The sequence below is a fragment of the Meriones unguiculatus genome, chromosome 1 (assembly GCF_030254825.1).
Source record: "Meriones unguiculatus strain TT.TT164.6M chromosome 1, Bangor_MerUng_6.1, whole genome shotgun sequence".
In the NCBI taxonomy this organism is placed as follows: Eukaryota; Metazoa; Chordata; class Mammalia; order Rodentia; family Muridae; genus Meriones; species Meriones unguiculatus.
The window spans coordinates 108,616,228-108,638,681 of NC_083349.1; the positions used below are offsets into that span (position 1 = coordinate 108,616,228).

At 49.3% G+C, this 22,454-nt stretch overlaps 3 protein-coding genes across 11 annotated transcripts in view; 1 reads left to right on the forward strand and 2 right to left on the reverse strand.

The window, feature by feature from the left end:
- Ift172 (intraflagellar transport 172) overlaps window positions 1-9,509 on the forward strand; it is a 40,463-nt gene extending 30,954 nt beyond the window's left edge. For 2 of the 3 annotated variants that reach the window (XM_021635415.2, XM_060364927.1), the window contains 17 exons: window positions 134-198; window positions 569-749; window positions 976-1,085; window positions 1,187-1,316; window positions 3,822-3,920; window positions 4,107-4,216; window positions 4,329-4,392; window positions 4,577-4,663; window positions 5,631-5,747; window positions 6,476-6,586; window positions 6,760-6,879; window positions 7,408-7,503; window positions 7,686-7,745; window positions 7,829-7,927; window positions 8,119-8,272; window positions 8,437-8,528; window positions 8,709-8,854. In XM_021635415.2, coding sequence (XP_021491090.1) covers window positions 134-198; window positions 569-749; window positions 976-1,085; window positions 1,187-1,316; window positions 3,822-3,920; window positions 4,107-4,216; window positions 4,329-4,392; window positions 4,577-4,663; window positions 5,631-5,747; window positions 6,476-6,586; window positions 6,760-6,879; window positions 7,408-7,503; window positions 7,686-7,745; window positions 7,829-7,927; window positions 8,119-8,272; window positions 8,437-8,528; window positions 8,709-8,798 — 1,785 coding nt within the window. In that variant the 3' untranslated portion in view covers window positions 8,799-8,854. Of the gene's footprint in view, window positions 1-133; window positions 199-568; window positions 750-975; window positions 1,086-1,186; window positions 1,317-3,821; window positions 3,921-4,106; window positions 4,217-4,328; window positions 4,393-4,576; window positions 4,664-5,630; window positions 5,748-6,475; window positions 6,587-6,759; window positions 6,880-7,407; window positions 7,504-7,685; window positions 7,746-7,828; window positions 7,928-8,118; window positions 8,273-8,436; window positions 8,529-8,708; window positions 8,855-9,373 lie in introns of those variants that run through there. The other variant, XM_021635416.2, reaches the window with a different exon arrangement.
- Krtcap3 (keratinocyte associated protein 3) lies at window positions 3,226-10,481 on the reverse strand. Of its 4 annotated transcripts, XR_009584710.1 has the most exons (8): window positions 10,345-10,481; window positions 10,057-10,241; window positions 9,912-9,971; window positions 9,585-9,791; window positions 9,346-9,480; window positions 9,129-9,241; window positions 3,526-3,893; window positions 3,226-3,486 (listed from the first exon to the last, which is right to left on the reverse strand). XR_009584710.1 is itself a non-coding variant. In XM_021635420.2 (7 exons), the coding sequence occupies exons 1-6, from the start codon at window positions 10,370-10,372 to the stop codon at window positions 9,134-9,136; spliced, it is 723 nt and encodes a 240-aa protein (XP_021491095.1). In that variant the 5' UTR covers window positions 10,373-10,481; the 3' UTR covers window positions 3,226-3,893; window positions 9,129-9,133. The 4 variants fall into 4 exon arrangements, 3 of the variants coding, with proteins under 3 accessions (XP_021491095.1, XP_021491094.1, XP_060220948.1); XM_021635420.2 differs by having other exon boundaries at window positions 3,226-3,893; XM_021635419.2 differs by lacking the exons at window positions 3,226-3,486; window positions 3,526-3,893 and adding an exon at window positions 8,930-9,033.
- Window positions 10,482-10,600: 119 nt separating this feature from the next.
- Nrbp1 (nuclear receptor binding protein 1) lies at window positions 10,601-21,956 on the reverse strand. 4 transcript variants are annotated; one of them, XM_060364932.1, is made up of 19 exons: window positions 21,807-21,956; window positions 18,240-18,471; window positions 17,951-18,073; window positions 17,674-17,775; window positions 17,226-17,315; window positions 16,859-16,899; window positions 16,420-16,514; window positions 15,926-15,949; window positions 14,830-14,913; window positions 14,239-14,297; window positions 14,000-14,098; window positions 12,468-12,600; window positions 12,161-12,266; window positions 12,008-12,058; window positions 11,789-11,924; window positions 11,584-11,637; window positions 11,443-11,506; window positions 11,226-11,281; window positions 10,601-11,149 (listed from the first exon to the last, which is right to left on the reverse strand). In XM_060364932.1, the coding sequence occupies exons 2-19, from the start codon at window positions 18,447-18,449 to the stop codon at window positions 11,045-11,047; spliced, it is 1,632 nt and encodes a 543-aa protein (XP_060220915.1). In that variant the 5' UTR covers window positions 18,450-18,471; window positions 21,807-21,956; the 3' UTR covers window positions 10,601-11,044. The 4 variants fall into 4 exon arrangements, with proteins under 4 accessions (XP_060220915.1, XP_060220919.1, XP_021491092.1 ...); XM_060364936.1 differs by having other exon boundaries at window positions 18,240-18,468; window positions 21,807-21,951; XM_021635417.2 differs by lacking the exon at window positions 15,926-15,949.
- Window positions 21,957-22,454: the final 498 nt, after the last annotated feature.

Genomic DNA, 22,454 nt, shown 5'->3' on the forward strand with positions numbered 1-22,454 from the left:
AATTTTATGGTTTGGTGATCACCACCACACAAGGAGCAAAGGGTTGAGAACCGCTGCAAACCACTGTGACCAGTTCAAACCCTGTCTGCAGTAACACCAGCCTCCTTCTCATCACATGTGACTTTCTGCCTAGGGCAAATTTGAAGAGGCTGAAGCTGAATTCATCCGAGCTGGGAAACCCAAAGAGGCTGTGCTCATGTGAGTTTCTCCAGACCTTCTTTTTTTTTTTTCTTTCATTTACTTATGAGTGTGGAGATGCATGCCACAGCACATGTGTGGACGTCAGAAGACAGCTTTCAGGGGTTAGTTTCCTCCTCCGACCACGCAGGTTCTAGGATTTGAAATCAGGTCATCACTTTTTGTGGCAAGCGCCCTTACCCACTGAGCCATCTCTCCAGCCCCCACTGCAGCTTCTTTGAAGACACTGTCACAGGGCCTTTCATGGTCATCTTTACTTTCAAACCCAGTACAAATAAACCAAATAAAACCCCTCAGTTATACAACTGTCTCCCAGTATGGAGGCTTCAGTCCTGTGCTCCACATCTCCTGTGTCCCCTGTCTCGGGCAGGTTTGTCCACAACCAGGACTGGGAGGCAGCTCAGCGTGTGGCGGAGGCCCACGATCCTGACAGTGTTGCTGAAGTACTTGTAGGGCAGGCCCGTGGGGCCTTGGAGGAGAAGGACTTTCAGAAGGCAGAAGGGCTGCTGCTTCGGGCCCAGAGACCAGGTCTGGCTCTCAATTACTATAAGGTGAGTCACTGTATTTGAGTCACAAAGAGAGGATGAGATGTTATGAGAGAGGCCACAGAAATCCACACCAATTCCTGGTGCTGAAAACGGCAGGGGAAGGGAAAGGATAGGCAAGAAAAGGAACGGAGAAGATCAAGGAGTCAGGAGTCACGCCAGGGGAGCCTGTGTAGAAGTAGGGTTCTCCGAGCCCTTACCTTGACCTTCTGCTACCTGAAACTCTGAGCAGGAGGCCGGACTCTGGAGCGATGCTCTGAGGATCTGCAAGGACTATGTGCCTGGCCAGCTGGAGGCCCTACAGGAAGAGTATGAGCGAGAAGCTACTAAGAAGGGGGCCAGGTAAGAAGCCTACTGTCCTGGCAGTGTTGTCAGGACTTGGTGGGATAGGCCACACTCCACCCCTCCGCCATCCTGATCATTAAACACTCTCATCCCCACAGAGGTGTGGAGGGACTTGTAGAGCAAGCACGACAGTGGGAACAGGCTGGAGAGTACGGCCGTGCGGTGGACTGCTACCTCAAAGTGCGAGACTCGGGAAGCAGTGGCCTGATGGAGAAGTGCTGGATGAAGGTGAGCCCTCAAGGCTCTCCTGGCCCTGATCCCTTAGGCCCATTCCCACTTAAAAAATATTCTTCTTGGTCCTCCTGTGACTTTATTGCAAGTGACAGAGACCTACCAAGTGCCTGCTGTGTATGCTAGAGCCAAAACATCTGAAGACTAGAAGAGATGTAAGACACAGACAACCAGAAGTTAGGGGACCTAATTATTACCAAATCCAAGTAAGACTGAGGTGTATGGAGTGGAATTTGGAGACACATGAGCTCCCTGTGGGCTGGAGTAGTCCATAAGGTTCTTTGAGGAAGGAAGGAGGACTTGAACAGGAGCCAGAAGGTCAAAACCAGACGCAGGGTCACAGGCAAAGGCCGTGACTGAAGCATGGGCCCCTCCTTCAGCACCTCCACCCGGCAGCTCCTGCAAAGCACACTGCGCCAGCCCACTACCCTTCACCAAGCCCAAGACAAACTATCAGAGAAACAAAACCGACAGTGTGTATACATGCCTGAGATAAACAAACTGGCTAACACAGTTACCTAGGTGGGCAAGGCCCAGGATCTGCATGGAGACTGGCAAGCCGGAAGCCCAGGAGAGGAAGTGTAGGAGACCCAAGAAGAGCCAGCATTTCAGTTCCAGAGTGAGGGAAGAAAGAGCCAGTGTCCCAGTTCAGACAACTTTTGGGCAGGGAGACTCTTCCTTTACTCAGGGTAAAGTAAGCCCTTGGCTCATTCAAGCTCTCAGCTGAATGGATGAAGCCCATCCGCATTAGGATGGTCGATGTGCTTTACAGTTTAAGTGCTAACCTCATCCAGGCACGTCCTCACAGAAATGCCCAAAGTAATGTTTGAGCAGTGCCTAGATTCCGTCATCACGCACAAGTGGCAATGGCCAACTCATTTAGTATCTTTGCAATTGGGCATGCTTGTATGGTTTCAATGATGCACTTCGGGTACAGGGCAATGTGGTATTGGGAGTCCTGAGGGGTCACTAGCTTTCTAAATTAAATATTGTTGTGTTAATTCCCATACAAGATGCCCTTAAGTTTTGGGGGTCATTGAACAGGTCCTGGGAGGGAGAAGAAGGGAAGTAAAGGGGCTGATGTTTGGCTGTGAGATTTGAGCAGACTTTAGGCAGCATGCACTGAGCATCCGGCCTCTTTTACAGTGTTCACTAAAGTAAGGGCTCTGCTTTCAGACTGGTCACACGGTGGCTTTCTGGATGGGGAGAAGGCATGCTTTAAGCCTTGCAGGGTTTGGAAGGTGAAGAAAGGAAAGGAAAAGAGCAAGGGAACTAGTCTAGGCTGTGGTTAAATTGGGTCACATGGAAATTAAAATCATTGAAGATGTGGCCACCCCAGGAGAAACAGTTACACAAAGATGCCAGAGTCACCCAGACCAGCACCGTCTGCTGGAAACACGATGCAAGCTACAAATGTTATTCCAGCTTTTTAATACCTGGTTTTGATTAACATTTAAAAAATGATGAAAAAAATTAAAAATACAAAAAAAAAGAGAGCGTTAAAAATAATTGTAATACACTTAATTGAACATTTATTTGTTTTAGTTTTTCAAGGTAAGGTTTGTCTTGGCTGTCCTGGACTCACTTTGTAGAACAGGCTGGCCTTGAACTTACAGCGATCCACTTGCCTCTATCTCCCTGAGCGCTGGCATCACAGGTGTGCACTACTTTGCCTGGTAACTGAACATTTGAATATTGACATTTCGGTCTGGAGAGAGAGCTCAGTGGTTATGAGCACTGGCTGTTCCTCCAAAGGAACCAGGTTATGTTCCCAGCACCCAGAAGGCAGCTCACAGCCACCTCCAGAGGATCCCATGCCCTCTTCAGGCCTCCATGGGCACCAGACATGCAGACAAAAATGCAGGCCAAGCATACACAGAACATAAAAATAAGTAAAATCACCTGGTCATGATGGCACATGCCTTTAATCCCTGCACTCGGGGAGGGAAAGCAGGTGGATCACTGTGAGTTTGAGGCCAGCCTGGTCTACAAAGTGAGGACAGCCAAGACTACATAGAGAAACCAAACAACAACAACAACAACAACAAAAAAACAGTAAAATCTTTAAAATATTGACATTTCAACATAATACTTGTTGAACTTAATATTACTGGTATTTGCCATTCTCTTTTTATATTATTTTCAAAATCCAGTGACCATCACTAACCTGAGGCTCACAAATAGTTTTCCAGTGACCATCACTAACCTGAGGCTCACAAATTGCAGGTTTTCCTACAATTCTCGTTTCAGTTTTCTTTATACTGTGCTACCAAGACAGCAAAGCAAGTGTCTGAAGACTTGCAGTGAGCCAAGGGAGACATTAGATAGGTTCAGTGGTGGTCAGCCCAAAGATTCAGTTGCCATGCTTAGCCTAGGAGGGTCGATGGAGGACGGGGAAGGATCACAAGAAAGGTGAAAGCTGGAGTAGAAAAACATGAAGGCCAAGACACATTGGCAGGCTTTGTTTCTTGATCTATTTCCATCCTCTATTCAACCACTCAGGCGGCTGAGCTGTCCATCAAGTTCCTGCCTCCTCAGCGCAGTCTGGAAGTAGTTCGGGCTGTAGGTCCCCAGCTGATTGGAATAGGAAAGCACAGTGCGGTAAGTAGGGTGCCAGGACTGACATGACTCGATGCGCACGGGTGGAATGGTGACACATCCATCACCCTGGTGTGCAGGGGTAGGGCCCTTGGTATGTTCTGGGGAGAGGGAGGGCAGGAGCTAACCAAGTGGGGAGACCATCAAGTCAGGTGGAGATAGCTTTCACTCTGGTATCCCCCTGTGCAGGCTGCGGAACTCTACCTGAACCTGGACCTCGTCAAAGAAGCAATTGATGCTTTCATTGAGGGTGAAGAGTGGAACAAGGCCAAGCGCGTGGCCAAAGAGTTAGATCCCCGGTAATCACTGGGACGTCCTCATTCTAGTCTTTTGGTAAACACCGGGGAGAGCTCATATGGGGCAGCATGGTGTTCCAGGACCGTGAAGTTAGCAATCTCTACATCTTCCCAGGTATGAAGACTATGTGGACCAGCATTATAAGGAGTTCCTTAAGAACCAGGGCAAAGTGGATTCGGTAAGGCTCTCAGAATTAGGAGGCAGAATGCAGGAAGAGCCCAGGTGGCTGAGCTCTTGCCTAGCAAGTGTAAGGCCCTGGGTTCAGACCCCAGCAAGAGTAAAACAAGAGTAAAAGCCAAATTCTTGAAGAGGTACTGGAGCTCTTCCCTTCTGCTCAGCTCATGTGTCTTATTGCTCCACAGCTGGTGGGTGTGGACGTAGTAGCTGCTTTGGACCTGTATGTGGAGCAGGGCCAGTGGGATAAGTGCATTGAAACAGCCACCAAGCAGGTACTGCTGTCTCCTTCCCATCTCTTGATCCCCTCCCTACTTCTGCGCAGCCCAGCTCTTAACTCTATTAGTGTGCCATCTGCAGAGGTCCCTAATGAACATCAGAGAGCAGTCTTCTATACTGATACTGTGTGATCAGAATTGTTCGGGCCTGTAAAATTTGTATTCACCCGTTTCAATTGTATTAGAGGCTTGCTGCCTCCGTCTGCTAACCTAGGCCTAGAATGTTTTCAGCCTCTGAGACTTACTGCTTAATAAGCTCACCCTTTCTAGTTCTTTCTGAGCTCATTGCTGGCTGGTTCAACTCAGCGGTTCTGGCTCAAGCTCCTCTGCCAGCTGAGTTATTCAGTCTGACTTCTCTCTTAGCCCCTGAATTGCTCTGCTTGGCCTCGAACTAACTCCAGCAATCTGTCCTACTCTCCTGGCTCCTTCTCATTCTCTGGCTCTTTCTATCCTTACATGTGTCTTATTTCTTCTTTCATTCAACCTGTCTCTGTAAAACTCTCCCAGTAAAACTGCCTTCTCTCCCTCTCTGCATTACCCATTAATTACCCATTACCCTTTCCTCTTTCCTCGTTAGAGTTGGTCATATCCTATTCTGTCCATCTTTCTCTGATTTGTCAGACCTTTTCTGCTGCTTCCTTCTACAAACTTTATTGTTTGGGATTAAAGGCATATACCACCACACCTGGACCTAAGCTTTTCTTTACCTAATACTTGCTCTATACCAGGCTAACCTTGAACTCAGATCTACTTGCCTCTGACTCCTGGGTTAAAGGCATATTTATTCCAGCTGGATCACACAGACCTAGAAGGTCTTTGGATGTGATCTCTTGCCAGAACAACCATGTTCTGAATTAAAATTCCTCTACATGTGCCCTTTGCCCCCTAAAATTCACAGCCTCTTATCACTGCCTGTTCTTGCTGATCCCAGCCTTGACCGTGCTTTTCTTCCACTCCCAAACAGAACTACAAGATTCTTCACAAGTATGTGGCTTTGTATGCAACTCATCTGATCCGAGAAGGTGGCTATGCCCAGGCACTCGCCCTCTATGTGCAACATGGAGCCCCTGCTAACCCACAGGTACCAGCATTCTGGGGATGAATGTTTCCACTAAGGAAGTCATTCTTCATCCTCTAGAACCAGCCAGCCTTTCAGTCCCCTCAAAGGGTCCTGTCCTGAGAGAGCCAAACCCAGAATCCTGTCCTGAAACACACAGGCTCCCTGGAGGGAGGCTTTACCCAAACAGCCAACATGTTCTTAGTAAACACATAGACCTATCTGTCCAAGAGAATTGTGGGCCCCGTTCAAGGTGACGTCATTCTCCTGTAAAGAATCCGAGCTCTCTAGACTCTAACCTGTTAACATTGTGGCTGTCCTCACATTTATACATTCGCCCACACTCACTGAACACCAGCTAGTATGATGAAATTTTGGTTTCTGTTGTGGGTTTTGTCTTTTTGTTGTTTTTTGGTTTTTCGAGAAAGGGTTTCTCCGTGTACCCTTGGCTGCCCTGGACTCAATTTGTAGAACAGGCTGGCCTCAAAACTCACAGCAATCCACCTGCCTCTGCCTCCCTGAGTGCTGGGATTACAGGCATGCACCACCAAGCCCAGGGGTTTTGTCTTTTTGTTTTCTGAGTTAGCTCTCCTGCTGGCCAGGCCAGCCTAGAACTCACTATGGAACCTGGAATAACCTTGAAATCCTGGTCTTTCTGCCAAAATCATTTTCTTAACGCTCTTCCTTCTGCATCAGTCTCTTAGCTCATACACACAGCCCTCGCTTGTGTCCCCTTCCTCCCCAACCTCTAGAACTTCAACATCTACAAAAGGATCTTCACAGACATGGTTAGCTCTCCTGGGACCAACAATGCTGAGGCCTACCACAGCTGGGCTGATCTTCGGGATGTACTCTTCAACCTGGTAAGGAAGAAGGGTCAACGGTGAAATGAAAGGGCTCCTTCTCCCCTGTCCTGGTCTCTTTTTTAGTGGACATACACCTTTACCTTCTCAGTCCAAAAAGTCAGCAGTGACCACACTGCATCTCTCCCTGGCCTTCTTCTGACCCGAGCCTGGCTATGTGCTCTCTTTCCTAGTGTGAAAACCTGGTTAAGTCAAGCGAGGCAAACTCTGCGGCTCATGAGGAGTTTGAGATGATGCTGCTGATCGCCCATTACTATGCTACACGATCTGCAGCCCAGAGTATCAAACAGCTGGTAAGATGCAGCTGGGGAGATTGGCTGCAGAGCCCCCAGGCACAAGGATGCACCTTCAAACCTTTGAAGCTGAGCAGGTCCCAGTTCTGGGGCTTCCAGCTCAGGCTTAGAGTGCCACATTTCCTCTGTGCATCTCAGTCTTCACCCTTGCTGAGACGACGTTTCTTCCCACACTGCTCTGACCATAGGGCTCTGTGTTCACAGCCCTACCAGCCTCATGTTGAAATGCTCAGATAGCATGAGGTTTTCTGTACATCCTAAAAAAAGTACACAGACTTTTGACTTATTTGGTTGTAACCGTGTATACATTTCGTGCACTTGGTCACATTCTAGAAGTAGAAGGGGTCCTGTACATAATCTGGGCCCAGTTATTTTGTGCTGATGAAAAGACTGGAATAGTCCAGGAGCTAGAGCACTTCTGAACTGTTTGCTGGTTTTCTAGCTCCATGCTGCCATAGTTACAGGCTAATTGGTGTGGTCACTCAGCCACACAGGATCAGGATCATAAACTTGGCCTTTAATCCACAGGAAACCATAGCTGCCAGGCTTTCTGTGTCACTCTTGCGCCACACCCAGTTACTACCTGCAGACAAGGCCTTTTACGAAGCAGGCACTGCTGCCAAGGTACGCTGGGACAAGGGAGAAAGGGTGGAGCTAAGAAACAAGGAAATCTAAAGTGGGAAGATGGAGCCTCCCTTGAACAAACCTGAGTCTAGGCCTGATGCTGAGGACAGTCCACTCTGTTGGAGTGTCCTGACTCCAAGAAGTACTCAAGCTCACAGCCATTTGCAACTTTTCTGTTATAGGAGGTTGGCTGGGAGAATATGGCTTTCATTTTCCTCAACCGGTTTTTGGATCTGACTGATGTAAGCAGGGAAACTGTCTGGAGATCGGGAGGTTTTGCCTGTCACAAGCTATGCCTGTCTCACAGTTAACTGCTCTGCCACAGGCAATTGAAGAAGGGACTCTGGATGCTCTGGATCACTCAGATTTTCAGGATACAGACATTCCCTTTGAGGTGCCACTCCCAGCCAAGCAGCATGTCCCGGTAAGGGTGCAGGACTGGAGAAGGGAAAGGTGTCACCAATGGGTTGGCCCAGAGAAGGGAGGATGGCTTTGGGTTGCTCTCTTTCAGTGACATCAGCCCTCACTATTACTCAGGGAAAGTAGAGGCAGTGGCTGAGGGCTGAAGAAGCCCTGTCCTCACCCCCTGTAAAGACAGTGCTACCCCTTTCCCAGGAGGCCCAGAGAGAAGAGGTTCGAGACTGGGTGCTCACAGTATCAATGGACCAGAGGCTGGAGCAGGTTCTGCCCCGGGATGAGCGAGGTGTCTATGAGGCTTCCCTAGTAGCCGCGAGCACTGGAGTCCGGGCCCTGCCCTGCCTCATTACAGGTACAGAACCCCACCTCGCCCCATCATCTTGTGGCAAACAGAAAGGAGGGAAAATTAGTGGCATCAAAACTTCATCTCAGAACCATTCCACTCTCTCCTCCCCGGTGGCTGTTACCCTTCCTATTCTCACACAAACTCCATCATCTTTCCATCTTCCACCACAGGTTACCCCATTCTGAGGAACAAAATTGAATTTAAGCGGCCAGGGAAGGCTGCTAACAAAGACAACTGGAACAAGTTTCTTATGGCCATCAAGGTTAGAGAGGGAGTCGTAAAGGGCAAAGAGAACAGCTGGGGGGAGGGGTGACTGCAGCAAGGAGGATTGCTTAAAAAAGGCCAGTGCAGACCCTGGGCCTGCGCCTCCTGCCGCCCAGGAGCTGATGGTGCCCGCACTGCTCTAAGGAGGGCCTCTTACGTTCTCCCCCTTTGCTCACAGACCTCCCACAGCCCGGTGTGCCAGGATGTGCTCAAATTCATCAGCCAGTGGTGTGGAGGGATCCCCAGCACCAGCTTTTCTTTTCAGTGACTGGTGCCACTGACAAGTTTCCACCTGTCCCTCATTAAAGTTCTGTAAGTAGCTGAGACTGCTGCGTTCTTTGGTCAACATCTCAACCACAGCACTGTGCCCTGTACTCCAAAAGAAATTGTAACCAAACAGAAGACAAAAACACGTTCTTTTATTACAACTATTTATATACCACCCTAGAATCAAGGTCTCATGTGTAGCAGAAACACCCGTGGACTGCACCTCAGAAGAGCACCTGCCCAAATAAAGAAAGCCAACCTGCATCAGAGAGCAAGCATACAAAAAGCTAGCCCAGTCCCCAAGAATGCATCCCGCTCCGGGGCCTTTTACCTTTCCTAAACCCAGGTTTTCTGTGAGGCCTGGAGATCCTGATGGTGACGGAGGAGCTGAACATTTTCCTGCCTTTTACACTCAGGCGGTTCAAACTCTGTCAGTTCCTTCAGCTGCAAGAGATGGGGGATTCAGTAACTGGGCCTCAGATGACACCCCAGCTCCTTTTCAAGGCAACTCGGGTGTGTAATGAACCCTTCCTGTTCCTCTTCCTTACCTGTTCCTGCAACCCTTCCTTCCTGCAGGGCCCAATTCCCCGTAGGGTGAGTGCAGCCACACAACAGTAACCAGAAAGAGCAGCCTCCGCTGCAGACATGAACAGAGAAGGGATCCAGAGAGCCAAGGCTGTATCCTAAAACCAAAAGGAACAGAGGACTAAGCCTTGGAATGAGGCAAAAGCAGTACACGGGGCAAAGGTGACAACCGAAGTTTTGCGAACAACAAGAATAAACTCACATAAATTCTTGTGGGATCAAAGGGACAGTCAGTGTGTCCAGGCCCCTGGTCCAGCGGTATGGAAGAATCCAGCAGTCCTGGATGGCAATCAGCAATAAGACGGCGGCCACCATTGGCAACAGTGAGCGACACAGCAAGGAGGAGGCCCATGGAGCAGGCAGCAGACAAGAGCAGGTTCGCCAAGGCCAGCATCAGCAGGGCCCAGTGCTAGTAGGGTAGAAGACCTGGGTGAACAACCTGTTTAGGTTTCCCAGGGACATTTCAGTGTCTCTATTTGAGGCTCCTGCCACTGGAAGTCAGTTGAGACACCTCCTCCACCCCTCTCACCAGTCGTGGGCGAAGAAGATTCCTGGATGCCAAAAGGGCCACAAGTCCCACGGAAACGCTCTGTGAAAGCAACACGCCTCTGGTTTACAGGCTCTTCCGCGCTCTGCCCAACCCACCTGCCCGTACGCCCTCCAGCCACGCTCACCAGCAGTCCCGAGCCCACGGAGATGACATTGGCGGTGGTATACTCCGGCGTGACGGCCCCACGGGGGTTGGCCACATGCCGCAGGACAGTCCCATGCAGCACAGCTCCCACCAGGAGGTTCACGTGGCCCACCAGGAGCAGCGCGAGGCCCACGCGCATGAGCCGCCTGGGTCCCCGGTCTGCGTCTGCAGAGTGGGGGGAGGGGTGGGTGTTAGCCGTGCAGGGCGGGGCCGCAGGGCCAGCCGGGGGTGAGGAGCCACAGGTGAGGAGGTGAGCAGTGCAACTTACCGAAGGCGCAGAGGCGGCAGTACCTCATGGCGGCCGCCCTGCCCCCTCCGCCGCCCCTCCGTCCGCCCTACCTGAACCCGACCTAGCCCCGAAGCAGGGCTTCCGCGCCGCCGCAAGGCAGCTCTACCTGGACCCGCCCCCGACCTGAGGCCCGGCCTCCAAGGGGCCGCCCCACCTGCGCACGCCCCGCCCCACCTGCGCACGCCCCGCCCCGACCTGGGCAGCCACCCACTGAGCCGCAAACACCACGCGATGCTTTTAGCAAAAAGTAGACTTTATTACAGCAGCAACTGAGGCGATTCGAATGGCCCCCCGGGCCACCCCTGCAGCACCACCTTTCTCTCCTGCCCATCCGCCCCAGTGGGATTGTAGAACTCAGCTCCCCCAGTGCCCGTGGGCCTCCTGTCCACACAGGCAGGGCAGGAGCCAGCAGGTCAGCTACTAGACCCCAGCCAGAAGGTGGCTGCTGAGAAGGCCCAGGCCCACGTCTGTGCAAAACAAGTAAACAAAGTGCAGAGGGGAAGAAGAGAGGGGAAGGGGCAGGATGATGCTCAACCAGGGAGCCCCTAAAGCCCTCCTGAATAATAAGGGGGGGGGGGAAGGGGCTTCACAGGGTAATACTGACTGGGGAGAAGGGCTGAGGACTGCAGCATGTCCAGGGACAGCCACAGCTCAGATAGGGGCCTGGCTCAGGTGAGCTCTATGAGGAGACGGTGACAGCAGCTGAGTTGAGGGTGCTGTTCCTGGCAAAATTGAACTTGTTGAGAGTCTCCTCCAGCAGAGAAGTCAGGCGGCTCTGGTCAGCCTGGGGAAGAAGCTCAGTGAGACAGGGCTGAGAGAAGGCAGAGAGGCAGCCAGGGCACGGAAGGCAGGAACCTCACCTCACTAATGAAGCCCAGCTGCACCAGCTCGGCTGCCAAGTCCGGGATGTTCTCATCTGACAGAAAAATAGGGATGCCTGAGTACAATATGGGAGGCCCAGGAGGCCTTCGGAGAGCCCAGCTTCAGAAGCTCTCAGTCATTTTCCCTGTCCCTGGCATGTCCCTCAAAGGATGGGGGTCATAAACTCCCCTCCTCCAAATGAAAGGAGACCCTCACTTGGCATCAGGTCACAGCTCAGGTGCCGGTTCAGTTTGTCCTCCAGCTTCAGCAGAAGTGTTAGCTAGGGAAAAGGACAATCAGAACGAGGCTCCTCTTGCCCCCCTCCCCAGCCCTGAGCAGCCCTGGCCCCGGGCTTACATGGTGTTTGACTCCTTCCTCCACCGACTCAATGTTGCATTGCATCAGCACCACCTGGAACAGGACAGACACCGGCAGTGAAACACCACGCCGGGAAGCCTTTCCAGCCCGTGGAGGGCAGAACTGCATCCATACAGGACAGTGCCTCAGTTGAGGTGCCTCTACCCCTGTGGCCACCGACACACTCACACCACAGGGTCCCCACCTTGCGCGTCTCCACCTCAGCTGGCTCAGGAGTAGGAGTCTTAACAGAGGGGGGCACAACAGGTGATGTCACCTCTTCCTGCTGTGGCTGCTGAGGCCGAGGCAGCCCAAACGCTGTCAGAGGATAGATCCCATTCCTGGTAGGAGATGACATAAGTCACTCGGACTCTGTGAAAGCCTCAGGGCACCTACTTTCTCACAGAAGCCTGCCTTCTCTCACCTGACATCTTCAAGGAATTTGTCTAATTCCAGGGCTGGTGATTGAGAGTACCTGGAAGAAAAAGGGAACAGCATGAGACTGAGCATTCTACAGGGCCTCAGGGTAGTAGCGACCAATCTACACCTTTCAGAGGGTCTCAGCTGGTTAACTCACAAAGTCTGAACTGGTTCTCGTCCTGGCCCTGCAGGGATTTCCGCTAGTACAGCACTGGTATCCATGTTTTTGGTGATCTCCTCCAGAGCGTTCTCTGGGATCATGTCTGGTGGGTGTAATGGGGTGGAACATTATGTAAAGACAAAATTGTTTCACACTAGGCAGAGAAGCACAGGGGTAACAGAAGACTAAAGAAACCATGACCATGCCAGTGATGGAAGCCCCATGAAAAAAAAAATTTCTGGTAATCTCTGTTCAGCATGGATTTAGTCCCAGGACAATTCCTAGTAGGGTCTGGGGGACTCACGTTGGTGTCCCACAATACAGTGAGCAGCAAGAAGTTTGAGGGAGGGCACTTCAAACAGTGCTGGGTGGAACAGAAGCTCTCTAGCTGTTGGTCGTCGCGCAGGCTCAGACTGCAGGCACTTCTGAATAAACTCCTATAAAAGAGCAAGAAACTGTAGCAGGCATCTGGCAAGACTCCATAGCCATGTAACGTTCATTCCACTTAGCAAAATGTTTCCTACATTCTTGGAAGTTCAATACTTGTAGGGGAATCATTGATGTATTTCCTGAAAGGGCTTTATTAAATATATATAGTAATAAATAAACTCATTCACTGTCTTTTTAGACATTTTATTTTGCTAAGACAGAGAGAGTCTCCTTATGTAGCTTAAGCTGGCCTGGAAATCACTGTATAGCCAAGGTTGTCTTTGAACTCATAATCCTCCATGGCTGGCTTTGGTATTATTTTTCTACTCTTTAACTACAACTTTTGGGGTTTTTTTGTTTTTTGTAGACAGGGTCTGTATAGCCCTCCTTGTCCTAGACTTACTCTGTACACCAGACTGGCATTTTTTTTTTTAATGCTGGGACTTAGTATTTACTTTTTTCTTTTGTTGTTGTTGTTATATATGTGTTTGTTTTTATTTTATTAGCTCATTTGTGGCCAACTTTTTTGGATCTTTGCCAAATTTAGCAAACTATTATAGTCCATCATATTTACCATCTTTTTTTTTTGCTTCCCAAGCCTATTCTTAACTTCTGTTGTCTCTTACAATTCCTGTATTCACACTATTTCCCATGCTTTCTCTGACCATTCCACCTCCTTTTCTGCCTCTGGCCAAATCCCATGGCAACATGCTTTCTAACTTAAAGTTTTAAAGGCCAGGAAAGTCTCATACCTGACCTTTCACCTAATTTTCCCACCCTATTGAGAACTAGCACTTGGTTCCACTCTTAACTTTTCACTAGACATCTGTTTCCTTCTTCCTCCCCATTACTGTTAACTGTCCCTTCCTTGTTTTGTTTTTGCGATAGGGTCTAATGAAGCCCAGGCTAGCCTATAACCCTCCATCTAGGGAAGGAAGATCTTCAACTCCTGATCCTCCTACCTCTACTTCCCAAGTGCTAGGATTATGAGTGTGTTTCTCCATGCCTGACCTGAGTTAACTGTTCTTATTCAGACTGTCCTGTCTCACTATAGCTAACCTACCTATTGATTCATAATTCCTTCACAATTCCTTTAAATTGTAGCTCATTAAATATAAAACTCCAAATAACTAGTTTGATATTTAAATTTGCTTTGGAATGCCACAACATTATCTAAGAGTATGTGGCAATTGAGGTAACTATCCAATCTGCTCACCTCTACAGAGACACACTTAACTAGGACTGAACCCCTTAGCCTGTGTGCCTAGAATCAAAAATTTTTCACAGGAAAATTATAGTTTAGTCTTTTCTATTTTGATTTTATTCTTTTGCTGTTAGAACATATTCCCAAGAAGTACAATGAACCTGAAAGTGTCTGAGTCAGTTAAGGAGGGAAACTGATCTTACCCTTTGTAACGAGTCTTCTAGTAGCTGGATGGCACTGCTGATGGCTTCCTGTGGAACATATGAGGACTCTCCATTGCCCTGAATCTCTAGTACTGCCATCTGAGGTGGAAGAAACCCAAAGGAAAAATTGAGATCTAAGACACAAACCCAGTGGTCACAATCATTCCCAAAACCAGCATTTCCCATCCTGTGTTCTAATTTTATACTTCTTCCTTTCCCCTTCCCTCAGATCTCCTCACCTCCAGTGCACACATGCCAAAGGAGTAGATGTCCACTGCTGTTGTCACATTAGTGACTTCTAGAGAAAACAGTCAAATAAGAGAATTGATTGGGATTAAGATGTGGCAAACTTTCTTTAAAAAAAAAAATGTATGCAAGTACAGAAACCTAAAGTTTTTGTAATTTATCCCTGTATCTCAGGTTATAAAGTAGAAAAACCAAGATCTGGAGGTTATAAAGTATAAAACCAAGATCTGGAGTGGGCCTGGCAAAGGCTGCTGGGGTGGGAGATAGTCTTGGGGTGATCTGTCAGGGAGGGAATAGGTGGAGGAGAACACTCTAAAGGACTTTTTTTTTTCTTCTCCCCAAGACAGGGTTTCTCTGTGTAGCCTTGGCTATACTGGACTCGCTTTGTAGACCAGGTTGGCCTCAAACACACAGAGATCCACCTACCTCTGCCTCCCCTAGTGCAGGGATTACAGGAGTGTGCCACCGTGCCTGGTTAGGACCCGTTTGTTTTTTTGTTTTGTTTTCGTTTTTGTTTTGTTTTTTTTTTCCATTTTATTTTAAGCAGAGTCTGAGAATGGGACAGAAAGGCAAGGCTACCTCACCTCCATACTCTGGTGCAAAGAAGTGTAGGTTCTTCTGTTCTTCCCGGCAAGTCTTCACATGATTGTTGATAGTGTCAGGAGCCACTAGGAGCAGGGAGACACCCACAATCTGACCACCACCACCAAAGCATGATCTTACTCTAGAGAGTGTCTCCAAAAGCCATGTTTCTCCTGAAATCTTCTTTCTAATGCTCAATAGACACAAACCTATCACTCTCCCAATCCTGAGCTATAGACTGCATATGAACACACCTGCATCCCCTTTCTGCAGCCTTACTGCTCTCATCTGAGGTCCCTAACTCAGGAACAACAAGGCCTATGCACTACACAAACAGACAATGAGAGCTTTAGGCTCATCAAGTAACACAAAGGAAAACTTTTATTTGTGACCTGCTCATCTTTTCAAAGACCAAAATATATCAAATGCACAGGCCCATGAAAATGCTAGGTTTTATTTCATTCATCTACCCTGCAACTAACATAAAAATACAGGCAGCCCTTCCTATATGGGACAACTGGAAACCTCAAGAACCTGGATAAGAAAGACAAAGCAGCATTAACATACAACCAAGGAACAGGCCTCTTCTTTACGTATCTGTGCTGACTGAAACTCAAAACCAAAAAACAAAACAAAACAAAAAAACCCAAAACTCCAAAATCAATACTCTGAAATCAGTTTCACTTTTCAATCCACCAAAACTTTTTAGACCCTTCTGTAAAACCTTATTCCTCAATACCACCTACCACAGGACTGAACGAGGAACCAGGACCAGGCCCAAGCTAGACTCACTCTGATCATAACAATGATAACAAGTCACAGAGAATCTAGGAGCACAGTATGATTTAGGGAGCCAGCCTGATGATGAGGGGAATATGACTCTAAGAGGAAGTGTCCAGCCAGGCAGAATCCACAGGTAACAAGCAGGTTTCAAAGGGGCAAGCAGGTGGAGGCTGGCAGGGCAAAAGCTAAGCAGGCATAATTAGGCACGGGAAGCAGGGAACAGACCTTGCTCCCACGACTGCATGCACTGGGCAGCCGCAGAGGGAGCAAAGGAAGCACAAACAGAGCCCCAAGTGGGGCAGAAGGAGCTCTCACCATTAGCAAAAATCCTATGAAAGACTGTTGGGAACAGAGCAGCCCGTAAGCGGGAGGGAGGAAAACAGAGAAAAGTTGTGAGCAATGGAGCAGCCAAGCCCCAGACAAATGGTAACACCACACTGACACGGCACACAGAATGTCACTGCACACAAATACACAGCAAATGAAAGCACTCACAGCAGGCACAGTCTGGAACCTCTTTGGTAGGGTTTGGCCCAAAGGGCCCGAGTCAGACCTCACATCCATCTTCTGCTCTTTCCCAGCCTCCTATCAGCTTATCTGTATTATTCCAAGGTTCTCTCCAAGTACAAGATCGTATACCCTACCCCATTTCCACTAATTGGTCTCTCCCTATGAACCACTACTAAAAGCCTATCTCTTATTATGAGCCCACACTTCAAAATTTGCTGTTCTGCCCATGCCTTTTATCTTACCCCCATGGTTCCCAAATTCCCGAGGCTCCCCTGCCCAGAATCTCTCCCTCCCCTCACCAGAGCCAATCTTGATGAGTCCGTTGTGCTGGATGAAGATGGTGTCACAGGTCAGGTTCCCATGGATGATGGGAGGGTCACAGGAGTGCAGGTAGCTGTGGGGGCACTGGGCTGTTAGAGGGGCCACTAGGAAATTTAGGGCAGGGGGAACCCAAGGGTTAAGAGGAGCAAGGGCCAGGTCTCCTCCTTGTCACCACAATGACAATCCCTACACTCTGAATCTCCATTATGCCAGGTGACTTAAATAAGCACTAGGAGAAAGAGGCCAGGAACTATGGTTAGAACATTAGGAGGACCCCATAAGGGGGCTAATCTTGTCAGTATGTGACTCAAAGAAACTGGGAAGAGGCAGAATAGAAAAGCAGAGTAGTGCCTTGCAATCTGTTTAAGAAACTGAACAAGGATATATTGGGGAAACAACTAACCAGATATTACTTACCTTAGGGCAGACAGGATCTGTGTGCACCAGCGTTTCCAAGCCTGGAAAACAGTTTGGTCTAAGGATCAGCAGTAATATTCTCTTTCTCTCCTCCTTCCTTCTCCCCTCTCTACCCATCCTCCTTCTACAGGGTCTCACTGTATAGCCCCAGCTGTCCTGAAACTATGTAGACCACACTGGCCTCAAACTCAGAGACCTGTCTGCCTCTGCCTTCTGAATCAAGGGCATACACCACCACACCACAACTAATGATACTTTCCTCTCCCGGACTCCCACTAATCCTTGTCACCCCTCCCTAATTGGCTTCATAATTTCCACCGTCTTTTGAAACCCCTAAACCAGCCGAAAACTTCTTTTCTCTCTGTACCTTTTCATTCATAGTCTTGTGGTTCTTTTTGGTCTTCTTCAGAAACTGCTTCAGACTCCCAGAGGACATGTATTCTGTGATGAAAATCACCTAGGGAAGCAAAGCATTTATTAAAGCTTTATACTAGAAATTATCTCTCGCCTTTTACACCAGATACAAACGAAGATATAAACTGCTTTTCTTCAACTTTTCTTTTCTTTAGTAACACTTTCTTAGGCTTACCAGCACAATGAAAACAAAGAAGCAAGCAAATGTTTACTCATTTCTCCCCATCTTTAAGTGGAAAAACACTATAGGTATCAGATAACACGCTACTCCCCCTGCCACAGCAGGAGACCTCAGTTCTCGTCTCAAAATTACCTAGTTTCTACCTCTGAATGTAATATGGACAATAAATGCAGCTGCTCTCTGGCAAACAGTTCAGGAAATAATAGGCAAGAAATCTTACCCTGGCTTTGTTCTCTTTAACATCAGCCCAATACTTGTGAAACTTAACAATGTTAAGATGTTCCAATTGAATCAGATTATCAAACACCGCACGGACTTTTTCCTGGAGCAAGGCAGACAGAGGACAACTGAGTTCACAAATCGCTGGAATAATGAAAAGCCATTCCCTGCCTCTCCCCATAGATGATCCAACCACGAAGGCTCACCTCCCAGTCATTTCCCCAACAACAATAGCAGCTTAAATACTGGTTCCGATGCCTCCAGGCCTCATCACCTACCTCCTGCAGTTTGTAGTTCTTGCGTTCAGAGAACTGCACCTCATTCCACACAACCTCCACACCTTCCTCTGTATCCATGGCCAGGTATGCACTGTCAATACCCGGTACATTACGCTGATTCACCTGAGAAGCAATTCAAGTGGAATTAAGTTACCTCACTAGCCTGTCAGAGCATTCCACAGGATCATCTTCCAGCTCCGCCCTACTGAAGTCTGTTCTGCTCTACTAGAGTAGAGGACAGTCACCCTAACACTTTACTCTCCCAAGAACTCCATCACCATCACCTCACCTCTTCTCGCCTCTTCTGCCAGCGGCCACAGGGTGACTCTTCCAAGATCTCAGACTCATCTTCACTTTCTTCTTCTTCCTCTGGGGAAGCAGCTGAGGTTGTAGAAGTCACAGGAGGTGACACTGAAGTCAGGCCAGGAGCTGAAGATGAGGATTCTACCTTTGGGTCTGAGCCACTGCTGACTACTGTTTGGGACTCCCCCTCCGACATGCTGGAATGAACACTCAGCCTGCTTCAGTTGGACAAAGACAGGAGAAAACAGAGGTCAAAAACAGATCTATAAAACTTTAATATTTAATAGTCTTTTTTTGTTGTTTTTTTTTTTGTTTTTTTTTTTTTTTGGTTTTGTCAAGACAGGGTTTCTCTGTGTCCCTGGCTGTTCTGAAACTCCCTCTGTAGACCAGGCTGGCCCAAACTTACAGAGATCTGCCTGCCTCTGCTGGTATTAAAGGCATGTGCCACCACTGTCCAGCAACTTTAATAGTCTTAATTAACTTCATCTTCAGACTCAAAAATTCATCTCCCTTGTTTCCTTTAAATTTAAAGTCAGAATTATTCCTACCTAAATACTGAAATGTAAACGAGTCTCCTGCTCCTGGAGGAGTTACCTTGGTTGAAGATCACCCAGAAGTACCAAACACAGACTAATGCACTTTAGTCAAACCCAATGTACAGTAAAATCAGGTGCCCAGTCTAACAAACAATGATGCAATCAATGTTTCCCATTGACTCTCTATGTACCTCAATTTCCACTGTGCTCAAGTACTAAGGAATACAGGCATTAGAACACATGACTCTAGACTCCAACATGTTGCACTGAAACAGCCGTAGGGACCTACACCATCCTTAGCCAACTAGCCAAAACTCCCTACTGATTTATCCTACTAGAACCAAGAGTGACAGTATCCATCCTTCCTATACATGTAAAAGCTGCCTGGGCCAGGTGACTGACAGGGGTGACTGCCATTTCTAATGGCCTCACCTTCCTTATGATGTGTGAGTGTGGCAAATGGGTACTGTTTAACAGCATTTCTTTTCATTTACTCACTGAAACGTTCAATAACATTTGTAGGCTATTGAAGGTCACACAGTGGATGGGTGCTTGGGAAACATCAGTGAATTTAAATAAATAAAATGCCTGCACTTAATTAGCACAAATTAAAAAGAATCAAAGACCTTAAGTTTCCAGCTTTCCTTTCATTCACATTGCTCAAAGGCTCTGACTTTTCCATTTTCTGAAGCACTGGATCTGATATAGGCTACTTTCTTCGGGTACAAATAATTCAAGTTACAGCTTTCATAAGAAAAGTGTTAAACAACATCTCTAGCTGGGCATGGTGCCTCAGGCCTTTAATTCTAGTGCTCAAAAGGCAGGAGCAGACAGATCTTTGTGAGTTTGAGACTAGCCTGGCCTACAACTAGAGTTTAGGACAACCTGAGCTACACAGAGAAACCCTGTCTCAAAAAAACCCAAAACATTTATAGAGGCAGAGATGCTTGAAGAAAAACCTACGTTTTTCATTAACCCATACAAAAAGTAACAGAGCAATCACATGAACAAGGACTGTAAAAGAATTGCAACTTGTACTCCAACCAAGTACCATGCATGGAGATAACCTAGAACCCCTGCACAGATGTAGCCCATGGCAGTTCAATGTCCAAGTGGGTTACATAGTAATGGGAAGAGGGACTGCCTCTGACATAATCTGATTGGCCTGCTCTTTGATCACCTCCCCCTAAGGGGAGAGCAGCCTTACCAGGCCACAGAAGATGACAATGCAGCCACTCCTGATGAGACCTGATAGACTAAGATCAGAAGGAAGGAGAGGGGAACCTCCCCTATCAGTGGACTTGGAAAGGGGCATTCGTGAAGAAGGGGGAAGGAAGGTGGGAGGAGGGAGGGGTTTATGGGGGGGATACAAAGTGAATAAAGTGTAATTAATAAAAGTTAAAAAAATGTAAAAAAAAATAATTGCAACTTGTGTGTACTAAGGCTCAAAGGAGAGCTGTCTAGTAAGAAAGTGATACCCTGGAAAGTAAACTTGTACTCCAAAGTCAGTTCAGAATACTAGAACCCTGCAACCAACACCAATCCAACCATACAAGCTCTCTCTGATGTCCCTTTCTGTACATCTCTCCCCAATCTACGCTGTTTTGCTCCACTCGGGAGATTTGTATTAAAGACAAAGAGCAGCACAGCACTACAGGGAAAAATACCTAGTAGGACATTTCCCATACTTTAATTTCTAAGGAGAGTCCTCGCCTAACCTAGAAATTCTCCTCAGTCTTCCAAGAAAGCTGTAAGTTCTGTGTATGTCTTAGTAATCTAACAGGAAAGATGAGCTGGAGAACCACTTTGGAACTCCTTCCCCTATCAAGGAGCTAAGAAAATAGCAAAGTCTGTTTCGGTTAGCTCCTAGAGCAGCTGCATTCCCGCGATGTGCCTAAAATCTTAAGTGCCAAGTGAAATCCGAGCGAGATCACAACAGAAGGTACTCGTAGAATGTCAACCTAGAGAGCTACAGCCTATGAAATCTAAAACTACTGGACCAACGACACAGACAACCACTTCGCAGAGAAGACGGATTGTCATCAGAGAAGACTGTCGTCACCCGGAAGGTACACTGCCCTCCGCAATCATGTCCCAGGAGGGAAAATGAGAGCAGTGCCTACAGATCTCCAAGCACTCCCGCTACGGAGGCAGAGGCTTGTGCAGTACCGGCGGTTCCGCCTCAGGGCTGCTGGCAGGTTTTAACAGGGATCACACAGGAAGAGCTCATTTACATCGGTGAGGGCTAGCTCCCCGCGGCCTCCAGCTACCCTGGGGGCGCAAGGCACATTCACTCCGGGGCATTGTCTGTTATCTTCCAAAGTTGCTCTCCCGGCTTCCATCATCAGCTGAAAGCCCTCCGCGCGTCACCCCGCACAGCTCGCAGCCACAGGCCGCTCTGACGACACCCAAAAAGCCTCCGAGGTCAGCTCGAAGTGCTGGGTGGTTGAGAAAGCAAGCTCAGAGGCAGGGGGCCCTGAGCCTGTCAACACTCCAACAGGTCGCCCGGCCGGTATCTGGAAGGAAGTGGCGGCGGGCGGAGGGCGGCCGGCCAGACAGAGCACCACAGCCACCTCATCAAAGGCCGGCCGCGCCGCGCCGTCAGGCCGCAGGCCACGCCCCCGCGCTCGGCGCGCCGCCCCGCGAGCAGGCCGGGCCCGGACGCCGCGCTTCCTTCCGCAGGCCCTCGGGCCGGGGCCCTCGCCCCGCCCCCGCCCGCGCCGCCGGCCCCGCCTCTCGCGGCCAGAGTTCCAAGAGAACGCCGGGGGCCCCCGACCCGCGCCCGCAGAATTCCGGGCCGCCGCGGCCACGCCGGGGGCACCAGGAGGGCGGGCGGCGCCCTGGGGCCAAGGCGGCCTCCCGGCTGCGACGGGCCGGGCCGGATCGGGCCTGACTCCCGAGGGAGCAGGGTCGCCCGACAGCAGCCGCCCGCCGCGGCCCGCCGGCCCGCGGCTCCGGGCGATCCTGCCGCCCTTCCGCGAGCGCCACCCTCCAGGGCCTCTTTCCCCGGAGCTCACCTCCCGACTCCGCGCCCGCAGCCTTGCGCTTCAGCTCCAGCTCGGGTTCCGGGGCCTCGGATCGCAGCGACTCCCTCACAGCTGCGCTCCGCAGCGCAACCGAACTGCGGGCCCCGCCCTCGCGGCGTCCGGACCAACAGATGGGCGGTGCCGCACCGCCGCCAGGTTTCCATTGGACAGGGCGGCGGGGGGCGGTGCCCGCAGACGGGCGCTCTCAGGGCAGCCTCCTGCCGCGTCTCCACCCCTTGCGGGGCTCGGGCGGACAGCTTGCCAGCGTTGTCTTCTGTCTCTCTGTCCACCCTCCGCCCAGTCGAGGTGCCCCAAGTAATTCTGCCGGACGAAATGAAGGCCTTCTCACTCTTCTTGGAAGCGCCATGACAGTCCTAATCCTCCGAAAAGACAAAAGGAACGGGAGACGCAGCCTCAGTCCGAGGGAGGAACCCACCCACCTTCCCCGTTTGGGAAGGAGACAGCGTAGGGGGTGGTCACCAATTTTTCAGAAAGCTTTTTTTTTTTCAATAGCTGAATATGAAAATTAATAGTTGTTGATTTGCATAACACTACCTAAACATAACCTGATTTTACCCTCATAAGGGAGAACTCATTGAAATTATCCGGTGATGGTTGACAAATGCAAAAATGAAACAA

What these genes read in the sequence shown, in the direction of transcription:
- Krtcap3 (XM_021635420.2), bottom strand. Translation starts at nt 10,372, where the DNA reads ATGAGGTACTGCCGCCTCTGCGCCTTCG. An exon ending in CTGCCGCCTCTGCGCCTTCG is followed by an intron (nt 10,242 to 10,344) that starts GTAAGTTGCACT and finishes CCCACTCTGCAG; the next exon opens with ACGCAGACCGGGGACCCAGG. An exon ending in AGGAAGGGTTGCAGGAACAG is followed by an intron (nt 9,242 to 9,345) that starts GTAAGGAAGAGG and finishes CATCTCTTGCAG; the next exon opens with CTGAAGGAACTGACAGAGTT.
- Nrbp1 (XM_060364932.1), bottom strand. Translation starts at nt 18,449, where the DNA reads ATGTCGGAGGGGGAGTCCCAAACAGTAGTCAGCAGTGGCTCAGACCCA. An exon ending in TTAAAGAGAACAAAGCCAGG is followed by an intron (nt 17,316 to 17,673) that starts GTAAGATTTCTT and finishes TTGCTTCCCTAG; the next exon opens with GTGATTTTCATCACAGAATA. An exon ending in AAATTCCTTGAAGATGTCAG is followed by an intron (nt 11,925 to 12,007) that starts GTGAGAGAAGGC and finishes ATCTCCTACCAG; the next exon opens with GAATGGGATCTATCCTCTGA.